Source organism: Malurus melanocephalus, unplaced genomic scaffold (assembly GCF_030028575.1).
Source record: "Malurus melanocephalus ecotype Western Australia unplaced genomic scaffold, MMel_1.1 scaffold_38, whole genome shotgun sequence".
NCBI classification, from domain to species: Eukaryota; Metazoa; Chordata; class Aves; order Passeriformes; family Maluridae; genus Malurus; species Malurus melanocephalus.
The window spans coordinates 3,258,510-3,270,706 of NW_026623270.1; the positions used below are offsets into that span (position 1 = coordinate 3,258,510).

General features: G+C 41.3%; 1 protein-coding gene across 1 annotated transcript; it reads right to left on the reverse strand.

The window, feature by feature from the left end:
• Positions 1 to 409: 409 nt before the first annotated feature.
• NUP43 (nucleoporin 43) lies at positions 410 to 10,468 on the reverse strand. Its single transcript, XM_057364449.1, has 8 exons — positions 10,305 to 10,468; positions 9,796 to 9,918; positions 9,460 to 9,537; positions 8,399 to 8,576; positions 6,676 to 6,811; positions 5,554 to 5,705; positions 2,752 to 2,874; positions 410 to 1,495 (listed from the first exon to the last, which is right to left on the reverse strand). Exons 1-8 carry the CDS (start codon positions 10,422 to 10,424, stop codon positions 1,281 to 1,283), a joined length of 1,125 nt encoding a protein of 374 aa, XP_057220432.1. The 5' UTR covers positions 10,425 to 10,468; the 3' UTR covers positions 410 to 1,280.
• Positions 10,469 to 12,197: the final 1,729 nt, after the last annotated feature.

Here is a 12,197-nt window from a genome sequence, read left to right on the forward strand (position 1 = left end):
AACCCACCGGTTAGCAGGAGTGAGCCATTTCATTCCCATCTTTGGCATTTCAAATGAGAAGCAGAATTTAGGCTCCTCTAAGGAGCCCATTGGCACCTTGCCCTGCAAAGGGAGGACAGCCTTGTCCCCAGTGCACCATCCAGCTCCTGCAGCCAGACACAAGCAACGCGGATCAGGTAAGGGGTTCCTGCCACAGCACAGCAAAGCCACTCGCGCTGACGCCAATTAAAGTACRTTCTAGAGTGGTTATGGTGGAACTGCCAGGTAACACCTCAGAGCAAACTTGTTCCTGCCCAAATGCAAAGGTGTCTCCGTCTTTCAGATCACGATCAATCCAAGGAAGTTCCTGCAAGCACATCTATTCTAAATATTTTAGTATTTTGGTAAGTCAGACCACTCCTCTTGTGTAAAACTTTTTATTAAAAAGAGAAAGGGTTCTTTGTAACAAAAGGGAGGTACAAYGGTAATAATAAAATTTAACTTTTCAAAAATTTCAATAAACCAGATATGAATTTTTGACAAAGACTATGTCTCAAGTTAACAAAGTCTTATTCTTACACCTGAAAACACACCCAACATATCTGTCAGTWATAACCTCTTAATTATAAAATCCACTGTTCTGTTGGGAGATTTATTGGTGCATTATCAAGTTTTAACATGCAGCATCCATGATGAAGATGTAAATAATTCAAAATAATGTTGCTAGAATGCTTAGACTCCTATAGAACCTTTCACATTTCATAGCTTTAACAGTTTTTCTTCCAATTCTCTAATGAACTAACATTAAAACTTATGTTCCCCTACATATATAGATATATAAAAAACCTGCTTTAAAAAAAAACCCACCTCTCTCAGGTGACATAAAAAGAATTACTAAGAAGCCCACAGTTTCGCTTTAGAAATGATACTTGAAAAATACCTTTACAGGGAAAAATAAAAATCCAGGGTTTACCTTTCCTTGGGTTTTTATGTGCATGTGTATTACAGACATCACTTTACTGCAGAGATCTTGCCCTTAGTGACCACCTTCCTGCTTGTCAAAACCAAGCAGGCAGCAGGGAAGAAATGGCACCTAAGCTTGCTCAGTTGCCCATCCTGGAGCATCAAGTGACAGCCGTCAGAATCTGAGGTACCTCACCCTTCTCCCGCAGCACCAGGACCAAGCTGAGGTCTCTCCCACACACGGCAATAACAGACTAATGAGTAGCACTAAGGATGAACCTGACAYTTCCCAGCAGAGTTCAAGYTGATCAATAATTCAAAGGGATACTGCAGTCATTTCATGCAAAAAGTTGTCTGTTCACATAAATAGCCTCTGTGTCAGTACCATATACTAGGCATGGTCCTAGAACATCTAAACTATTCACAGACAAAGTCTGATTTGGAATTAAGTTGGTGATTTCCATGCGGTCTTTGGTAGGATCATTGCTTAGCCAGGCACTTACTACAGACTGGTTAATGGTACTGTGGGAAAGATAGGCAGTGCTTCTTCCTCCTGAAAGGAAACAGGGAAAACAAGGAAATAAGTTTCAATTTAGCTTATATATTCTCAGAATTTGGAGAAACGCAGTAGATACGGGTCAGATATAATGGAAATACAATTTTATATTTAAGTCAGTTTTCAGATTAGTTGAGATGTCATTTCTTTGGTAAATTAAGGAAAAAGTAGCTTAAAAAATCAAGTACTTGAAACCTTCTACCAGCTCTGCCCTCAGTTAAGACATATACATCACAACAGCTATGAACTCATCTAACTGAACAATGTTAAGTACCTGCAAGTTTTTCTAGCCAGATACTAAASCAAGGACAGAAGAACACAAGTCAGTTTATGGAGTGTCTTGCTCTATTGGGGGTTTTCAGCTTTGCTTCAGTAACACTTATTTTCTACTGCTCCTCCTCCCTACTTACTCTGTTGCAAGTGATATACCTATATTTGACTTTGAATTTTTTCCACATAACATTTCACACTCAAACTGAAGTCTCGCAGTATAAGAACTGTCATTCAGCATAAGATTAGAAGGTGTCTGAAGTGATGCTAAAGGATTTATACTTCATATACTTGARAACATGCAGATTGCAATTTGAATCAGTAATCCTATCATTTCCATACATAAAACTTTACTTTGAATGACAACTTCGAAGCCAAAGGCTGCAGGTGACATMTGAAAGTTTCCTCACTATTTACAGTCTGAAGTRGCAAGTACTTAGCAGTAGTCTTTGTGATTAGAATGTGAAAATAAATGCCTATAATAAATCAGTATCATACCATYAAAATCCTGCCACCATGCAAAGGGATCCAGTTTCATTCAATGAAAGTTCCAATTATTRCCCTGAATTATAAATTCATAATTCCACTATCTCATTAACCTATCAATTAATTTGGTATTCTAACTTAGTGTATCTCCCTCAGAGACTCATAATACTGTCAGTCAGTCTGCCTCTGTGTCTTTTCTACATACAGATGATTTTTAAGTGAACACTATGTTTGAAATCATAGATGTGTCCCTTCACACATTGGTCAAAGGGTAGCAAATTGAAAAAAACAAAATCAGACCACAAAATCCCCTGCACAAGTGTTAGCTTTATAAGCAGTCTTCCTCAAGTGCTTATCAGAGCTTGCTTTCTAAGAAAAGAAACTGGYTTTTAATTCTCTATTAGGACTATATTATTAATTGGATCATGTGAGAACACTGACTCAGTAATGATGTTGCCAGCTGAAAAATTCAGTGCACAGACTTCAAACAYTCTTACCTTGATGAAGAAAAGATGGTTTTTCAGATACATTTGTGGAAGCATCCCAGTGCCAAAGAGATCCGTCTTCAGAACATGTAAATAAATGATCAGGGTCGGAAGGATGGAAGTGAACTTCCCACACTGGAAGTATCAAACAAAACCACTTCAGAACAAGTCTCAAGTACTTCAATCAATGCATTTGGATGGTAYGATGTAGACATGCATTTACAAGAAATGATGCCTTCATCAAAACCTTCCATTCTTAATTGTGTGTGGGTAGGAAACCCAAARCCCCATCATTAGTTATATACTGCACTTCTCCCTCTGCTGGCAGGGAGAAGGGTGCAAAGAAAAAAGAAGAAAAAAAAAAGAAAAAGACCCTGATTTGTTGCATTTTCAGTATTATGAAAATCATTAAAGGTTAAAATCTTATCTGAATTCAGGCATTCAGCGTACTATCTCACATCATCTTTCCTGCTATTAAGTTTAAATCTGCATACAGCAGGCATTCTTTCCCAGGACAGACATTATTTTGTGTCTAAATACCACAACTGCAGAAGACATTCAAGTCAGCAAAATTTTATATCAAGAAGTACTTTTACTCCTTTAATATAATGGCAGCATCTAATCAAGAAATTTTCAGCATAAAATTGCTTTCTTGTTCATGTCATTACCAGGAAAATGAGCTACTTCAGCACTGTGGAGGAACTGAATGAATGTCGTATCTTGCGTCTCCCCTTCCTCTTCACGTTTTCAAGTTTGTTAGAATCTGCATTSTGCTTTACTGTATCTGTCTAACACRGCTTCCATRACTGTTTATACACCTACCCYGCTAGAAACASAGCCATTTTGATCAAATCATCTRATCATTTAATGAGCATYTAACAGCTCAWTRAATTGCCTACTAACTCTACTTTYACTTTATCTAGAGTTCAATTTTAGTTAAGAACAGTCTCATATAAAGAGRAGGAAGCCAAACAGATGAAAATACATGGAGTAGTAGTAGGTATCTTGGAAACAGTGTAGAGATGAAGGTTGTACAGGATGAGTGAGGAAGGCGATGGAGAAGCTGGAAGTGCAAGGGATGAAAAGAATGGCAGGAAGGACATCTACAGGTATGTCAGCTAGAAAAGGGAGTTCAGATAAGGTGTACACCCCCCAGTAATCAATGCTGGAAAACTGGTAACAMTGGACAAGGACAAGGTTGAGCTACTCAACAACTTTTTTGCCTCAATCTTCAATGGCAACCTCTCTTCCCATACTTCTCAAGTGCGTGAGCTGCAAGACAGGATCTGGGGAAACAAAGTCCTTCCCACTGTAAGAGAAGCTCAGGTTCATGATCACCTAAGGAACCTGAATGTACATAGATGTATGGGATGCATCCTAGCGTCCTGAAAGAATTGGATGATGCAGTTGTGAAGCTACTCTACATATCTGAAAATCTACGCCAGTCAGGTAAAGTACCAGGGGACTGGAAAAAGGGAAGACGAGCACAAACTCATGTTTAAAAAGACTAGAAAGGAAGACTTGAGAACCACTAACCTTTCAGCCTCAGCTCYGGTCCTGGAAAAAAAMATGGRAAAAACCCTCCTAGAAGCTAGGCTAAAACACATGAAGGACAGGCTATATATGTTATTTATCTGGACTTCTATGATGCCTGTGAGACAGTCTTCCACAACCTTCTGAACTGGAGAGATATGGGTTTGATAGGYGGACTGTTCAGTGGATGAGGAATTRWTTGGATGGTCCCATCCATGAGGTAGTAACAGCTCAGTGTCCAGATGGACATGGGTGACAAGCTGTGTCCCACAGGGGTCCATAATGCAACCAGTGCAATTTAATGACTTCATCAATTATATGGACAGTTCATCCTTRGCAATTCTCCAGACAACACCAAGCTGATTGGTGTGGCTGATGCATCTGAAAGACAGGATGCCATTGAGAGGGACCTGGACAAGCTTGAGTAGGGGCCCGTAAGAACCTCATGCAGTTTACCAAGAGCAAGTACAAGGTGCTGCACCTGRGTCCAGGCAACCCCCAGTATCAACATAGGCTGGGGGATACACAGATCCAGAGCAGCCCTGCCGGGAAGAACTTGGGGCTGCTGGTGGATGAGAGGCTAGACATGACCCACCAAAGTGCACTTGGATCCTGGAGGGCCAATTGCATCCTGGGCTGCCTCAAAAGCAGCGTCACCAGCAGGGTGAGGGAGAGGATTCTGCACCTCTGCTCTGCCCTTGAGAGACCACACCTGGAGTGCATCCTGCACTGGAGTCCCTAATATAAGGACATGGACCTGTTGGAAGTGAATCCAGAGGAGGGACACAAAGATGATGAGGAGGCTGGAACATCTCTCCTAGGAGGAATGGCTGAAAGAGGTGGGACTGTTCAGCCTACAAGAAAGCTGGAGGGACTTCTAACAAGGGCATGTAATTATGGGATGAAGGGGAATGGCCTTAAACTGACACAGTATGTTTAGATTAGATATTAGGAAGAAATTCTTTACTGTGAGGGTGATGAGGCACTAGAACAGGTTGCCCTGAGAAGTTGTGAATGTTCCATYCCTGGAAATGTTCAAGGCCAAGTTGGATGGACCTCTGAGCAACCTGGTCTAGTGGAAGGTGCCCCTATCCTTGGCATGTATGGTAGGCTARAAGTAAATGAGCGCTAAGGTCCCTTCTAACYCAAATCATTCTATGATTCAATAAAGTAGCAAGCATGCGATTATTTTATACCATAGTTATAACATCTTATTTTTACAGAAATCAGGAACTTCTCTAAAATGCCACCTCCTTCTCCCCCTCCATTTCATATACTTACTTTCTGCTTCATGAGCATTTAGCAGGGACACTGGCATAGTACCCTGCCTGATGTCCCATATACTCAGCATCCCATCCTGGCCYCCTGTGGCCACAATATGCTGCTGATTGGGATGCCTATCCACACAGTGCAATGGAACTCTGTCTCCTGCCCTGCAAAGAGAAAAAAAATAAAACAACCAAATAACGCAAACATGCATTTTTTTATTTAGCTTCTATTTCCCCCTTCTTAATTCCGAGGAGTATTGACAAGCAAGGTATCAGTATTGACGGCACCTTCAATTCCTGTAGCATCTGATCACCCCAGGCTGAAGGCACATGACATCTACTGGAAACCAGAGGTATAGCAATAACATGAAGCTACAGTCGGATGAGGATCAGGTTCTGTGCCCTATGGTACACATCTGACTTCTACACAGCACTGACAGCTTTACAGGAGTGAGAGAGCCTTGCATGCAAATAATACTCTATGTATACCTACAATAATAATATTACTCTGAAGTRCATGATATAATTACAGTTTCAGTATACACTAAAAGTTACGAGGGGAGACTGGGCACTAACAAAATCAGGTATGCAGACTACAGCCTATTAACAGCAATGGGAATTATTACATAGACAAYAATAGGATTGAAATCTAGCTCATTATGTTTTCTCACAGTACCTTGTAAGRCACAAGGCTACCATTCAAATACATTCCAAATGCCAGAAAACTTACATTAGGCCTGTGGAGAAAAGCAAATATAAACAGGTAAAAAGTTTTGAGTTGAGGATTGAAGGTTTTTTCTCTCAAAAAAGAGCAAGTGTACACGTGTAATAGTCCTTCAAAAGTTAAATCATAGAACAGACCAGCTAAACACAATGCTTACTCACAACAATGGTTCAGTCATTAAGCAGTCTGCTTTTGATTATTTAAATACCAAAGAAGTGAAAATCCTTTTTAAAAAGTCAGTAATTTACCATCCTCTTGTTAGGAAGCTATTAGGAGAGATTTTATTCAGATTATATATATATATATAATCTGAATATATATACATATATATATATATATATATATATATATATATATACTATTCAGTAGCACATGCTTTTCAGTAAGTAAGTAAAAAAGTAGAGGTCTTACAAAGAAAATATTTGAGATGGCTCATTTCTTTGGTGTCTGAGGTCCCATATTTTTAACTGTCCAATTGAATTTACTGTCAAGATCTCAGTTGTGCGAAGGAAAGTCACTGCATGGAGTGTACTGCTGTCTGCATTGTCTGCAAGAGATGAGGAAAACATTAAGGTAAACATATGGAATGCTGGTCTCCATTTAATTGCAACAAAATAACCTTAAATAGAGAGCATAAAACAGCTGCTTAAACATGTCCATAACGTCTGCAGTTTCAGAGTCAGAGACAGACTAGTATCTGCAAACACCCTATGAAAAAGGAGCCCTTGCATATTGTATCAAACACTACTGAGAAAAATCTGTAGGAAGCTGTATTAAATTAACTCAGGTGATAACACAGAACTACTTGCTGATTTGTAAGATTTCTTTCTGTAGTTCCTAGAAGACGAATCAGCTCAGCAAAGTTTATGATTTTCTAAATTTTTTTAAATGCCCAGCACCTACTGACAGGAAGCAACAATGGAGTTTTCAATTATGAAGTTCTAAACAAAAGAGACAGTAACTCTTGCAGACAACATTAAGCACTTTTATACAGAAACACTTAATTCACCAATTTGTAGACCTTTTCTGAACWGCCAATGTGATATCAAATTAAATCCAAATTATGGTGTGCTTGTTAATAACAAAATAGCAAGGCTCTTTTTTTTCTGGTGCTGTTCTCCCAGTGCTTCTTTTGGTCAGAGTAATTTACAGTATCAAGCAATTTTCATCTTTGAGGTGAAACTTTTGAGGCCTTCTGAAAAAACCCACACTATTTTCTTGTATTTTATTTCTGTTACTATGTATAAACTTTCCATCTTGATTATGATTAACTTCGTTAAGTCTACTTTCACCTCAAATACTTTAAAATTCTTTGTGTAAGCCCATACTGAAAATATAGCTGAATKGTTATCTTTCTGCATAAATGGAAACATTTTCAGATATTGACACCAAAAAARTTACACTGATGCCTGGTTACACATACTTGAATGACTTTCCTGCCTACTGTTTCAATTTAAGCATGTGGGAAGAAAAAACTCAACAAAATACCATTAAAATGTTAGATTACTGAATACTGAGGTTCTAGAGRATTTAAAATTTTATGACAGACTAACACTAAGTGGTGTAGCAATGATACATCTTTGTGGCTCCAAAGGGCTTTTACATAATCTCTAACTTTAGAGATTTTTTCCTGCTTTAATTGACTACAAACCTATCAACTTTGTATTGTACTCTTAAATCCACTAAACAATAACARAAGTACCAAGGCATTCCTTTGAATTAACTACTGAATGAGGTACAGGAGTTCTATCTTCATGTTAGGACATGTTGAGGATTCAGCTCAGYGTCTGGGAACTGTCAAGGTGTCATCGAATTGGGAATCAGTAAAGCAGATTTCTTACACCACAGAACTTCATCCTGAAGAACCTGAGAGCATCTTCCATGATGTTCTCTCTCTTCCCTCTCCAAATTCTACTGTAAAACCATGAACTTATAAATACCCRAATGAATACCGAAATACATCTGAAATATGCTTTAAGTATTTGAATTCTGGAGGGATATAGTAATAATCTGGAACAAATACATTCAACTTGAAAYACTAAAATCAGTTCTCAACTAACTTTTTTGTTATCATAAGCTGAAAACCAAACAACCTCCTCCAAACCAGACTAATTTAAACAGTTATTTGGCATACCTATAGTTCTTACTGCATCTTTTTGGTCAGCTCTGAAGAGATTTATTCTGCCATCTTCTCCAACAGTGACAATTTCTGGATTGCTGCAGACAACTCCGGTACAGGCTGCTCCACCACAAGATGTGTCTTGATCCACGTGATAATGGGCCTTCTCCCACCGGTGGTTGGCAGATAACGTCTAAGTAGTAACCAGACATCAAATTAYGGTCTTAAATAATGAAGAAAAGCTTCCAGAATACTCATGAAACCAGAAACAACCACCAGGAAAGCCACCCTAACTCATGGGAACAAGAGCCTCCTATACCAATACAAATCAAGAGACYTGAATTTTCATCAACTCTTGAGCATGCAACCCTTCCACAAAACATTAATCACTTCTATGAACAACTGTTTTCATATGACCTAGACATTAGAAAGAACACTATGGGTTGTAAAATGTCTTTCACTAGGTTGATGCCTTCAATCTTTCCTCGGGACAGRGGAAAAGAACTGTGGCCCTTAGAAAATGTTAGAATCACATCTTGATTGCAAAGAATTTACTTTATTTTAGATACAACACCAAACTATTAACAGCCATTCACCTTTACTCTGTAATTGTGAACATATATAAAAATGTAATCATGCATTTACTTTCAGTGATTTATAATCAAAGCAAAAGACTACAGAGCTTATGTATCTTCCTTCATGTGATACTCATGAGAATTCATTCATAAATTTGTTAGAATTAAACATGAGTAATTTAGTCCAAGAATGCAAAAACTCTAATAAGGCAGGTACAAGTCCATTAATGCCTACTCCCTCAAAACACTCTAATCTCTTGAAGTATGTTTTCACTGAATGGGCTGCTTGGTTACAGCTACACACAAGGAGATACCCCAGTCTGTCTCGCTCTGGTATCTAGTTTATGTAGCATGTGTGCAAAATGCTTTTTTCTTTCCACGTATGAATAAAGTCAGAGCTTTTTCTAACAGACTTTAAAGTAGGCAGATGTTTCTTATGCTTAGATCAAAGTGACCTGTATTACACAGAATAGCACCTTAAAGCCAGTGCATGTTACATACCTGGTTATTTTGATGATGACGGAATATAGTTACAGTTCCTGTYGATGAGGCAACCACAATTCTCTCTTGATCCAAAAACTAGAGAGASATAATAAGAAAGAATGCTGTTAGTCAATGTTAGTACCAAAGTAATAATTTTGATTTTAGAGTAAACTAAATTACTGATAGGTAGAGGGGAAAAAAAAAAAACCAAACCCACAAAGCAATATTGATTAGTTTTGTCACTTTTCCTCATAAGACTATTTGGCCAATCTCAGCATTCTGGCAGCTCACTCTCACTTCTCCTAACGGACAAATCCTTAAAAAATACGGATCTATTCAACACAGCTATTTTACCTGCATATCCATAACATCACCGTTGTGCTGGATGTCACACAGCAGACGAGGYTCTCCATGATATTCACCATTGAGGCCCGCATTTCCAAGGTCGCCAGAAGACCAAATGGAGATCCTATTRTCCTGAACGGAAACAAAACCGCCACATTTACTCGAAAACGCTTTTGAAAGTACCTAGCAATACGCCTCAGCCAGGGAARGCAATAGGCTGCGGGCTGCGCACCGCTCCTGAGGAAGCTGCCGCCGGCCGGAGGGAAGCGCTTGCCAGGGGGATAACGCTGCCGCGCGGCGGGGCGGCCCCACGGCTTCCTTAGGGACGCGAGCACCGTAGGATCAAGCGAAGGGCGGCACTGCCGGGCCGGACAATGCTCACGGCCGGCTCCGGCCCCGCTGTCCCGCACCAAGCGGCGGAGGCGCAAGGGACCGAGGCGGCGTGGGGTGCCACGGCCGCCCGCCCCGCGCCCCGGCGGGAAGGTGGCGCCGCGCCTCCGGGCCCGCCCGGCCGGTACCTCGTTGTCCCAGGAGCCGGTGGCGAAGACGTCGGGGGACTGGAGCGCGGCGGGGGGCAGGGGTCGCCAGCGCGTCCGGCTGATCTTCTGCGACACGAACTTGGCGCTCACGTCCTCCATGGCCGCGCCCGCCCCGCGCCCGCTCCCGCCCGCCCCGCGCCGCGCGCGCTGATTGGCTGCGAAGCGACGGCGAGCGCGGAGGGACAGCCCGGGGGCGCGGAGGGGCGCGGGGGCGCGCGGGCGAGCTGGACGCGGACGGGCCGTGGCGGGAGCGGGGCGGCGGCGGCGGAGGCGGATGATGCCCGCGGTTACCGGGACAGGCCGGGGCGGGGAGTGTGCCCTGCCTGGCTGCTGCGAGCCGCTCCACTGGCGCCTTGCGGCTCGGCGGCGGTTRCAGTTCGGGTCCGGAGAGGAGGAAATGCAGGAAGAAGTGAACGTGCCGCTGTTGCCTGTCTGCTTGGCTGGGCCGCGCCCACCTGTGTGTCACCTTTGCATGACATGCATCAACTTTTGTTTGCTCAAAATGAGTGACATGCACGGCGACTAAGCATCTGTGGTCTAGACCTGCTTTTAACTATGCTTCTCTTTCAGCTGGGACAGGGTTAATTTTCCGACTAGTAGCTGCCACAGCACTTTTTTTTGGGATTTGTTACGAGAATAATGTTGATAACACACTGATGCTTTACTTGTTGCTGAGCGGTGCTTRTCCTAAGTCGAGGTCTTTTCAGTCCCTGCTCTACCGGTGAGCAGGTGCACGAGAAGCCAGGAGGGAGCGTGGCCAGGACAGCTGACCCAAACTGRCCAAAGGGATATTCCATACCATMGAATATCACAYGCAGTATATAAACTGGAGGGAGTTGGCTATGAGGGACCAATTGCTGCCCAGGGACAGGCTATTTATCCTCTTTAATTTCAATTATTAAAATTATTAAGAGATGTTATTATTCTCTCAACCCGTGTTTTTTACCTTTGTTTTATTCCAGTTCTCCCATTTCAGCTGAGGGTTTCGTGGAGCTTATGTGACCAAATATCTTCCTGGTGCTTGCTGGCTAGGGTTAAACCATGCTARTGTAATTCTGGGTGATAGTCTTCTTGCTCTGACAGATTCCTACCTGTACAGAAATAAACAGAATATTTTTTTTGTCCCAAATAGTATGGTAAACAGAAGCACGCATGTACTTCCTTTCTAGTATTTCACTTGAGACCTAAACAACTATGTAATAAAAAGTTCAGAGGTTAGTTGTAAAAAAAAMCCTAAAGGCTAACATAGTTATGTTGTCAGTTTTCATTTACGAGGGGAATGACAGCCCACTAAGGTGCTTTCTCACGAAGATTTTTACAGTTTTGTTTTCTGCTGCATTTCTTTCCAAAGCTGATGCTGACAGGTGTCAGAGGTTCTGTCAGATGGACTTACTTGGACAAACTGTTGCCTGTGTTACTGCATTTTCCTGATAAGGCATCTGTCAGATTTCTTCTCTACAGCATTTTTGAGTTCCTCATCAACTCTGCTATGCTGTTTTGCAGTCCCTCAGGTGTGATACCAAATCAGTGATATTTTTGTGCTTCATGTGTCATTTGAGCKTCATTTAACTTTTTCCCCCCTTAATTACATTCAGCAGAATCCAACACTGAACATATTCCAAAAGCTGGATGCTATAGTAGTCTACCATACTGCAAACATTCCTTAAAACAGCTCTGTTGCACATAGTGATAGCATTGTTATTCTACAGTAGCAAATGGTTCTGGCACCCTTTATAAGCTGCTAAAAGCAATTCGGCAAGTCACTGTCGACTCCCAGGGTATTTCCAGCTTATTCTTATAATACTTTTAAGATATGTCAATAGGCAACCTCTGAATATATCTACAGACTAGTCAGATAAAAGTTGAAGAGAA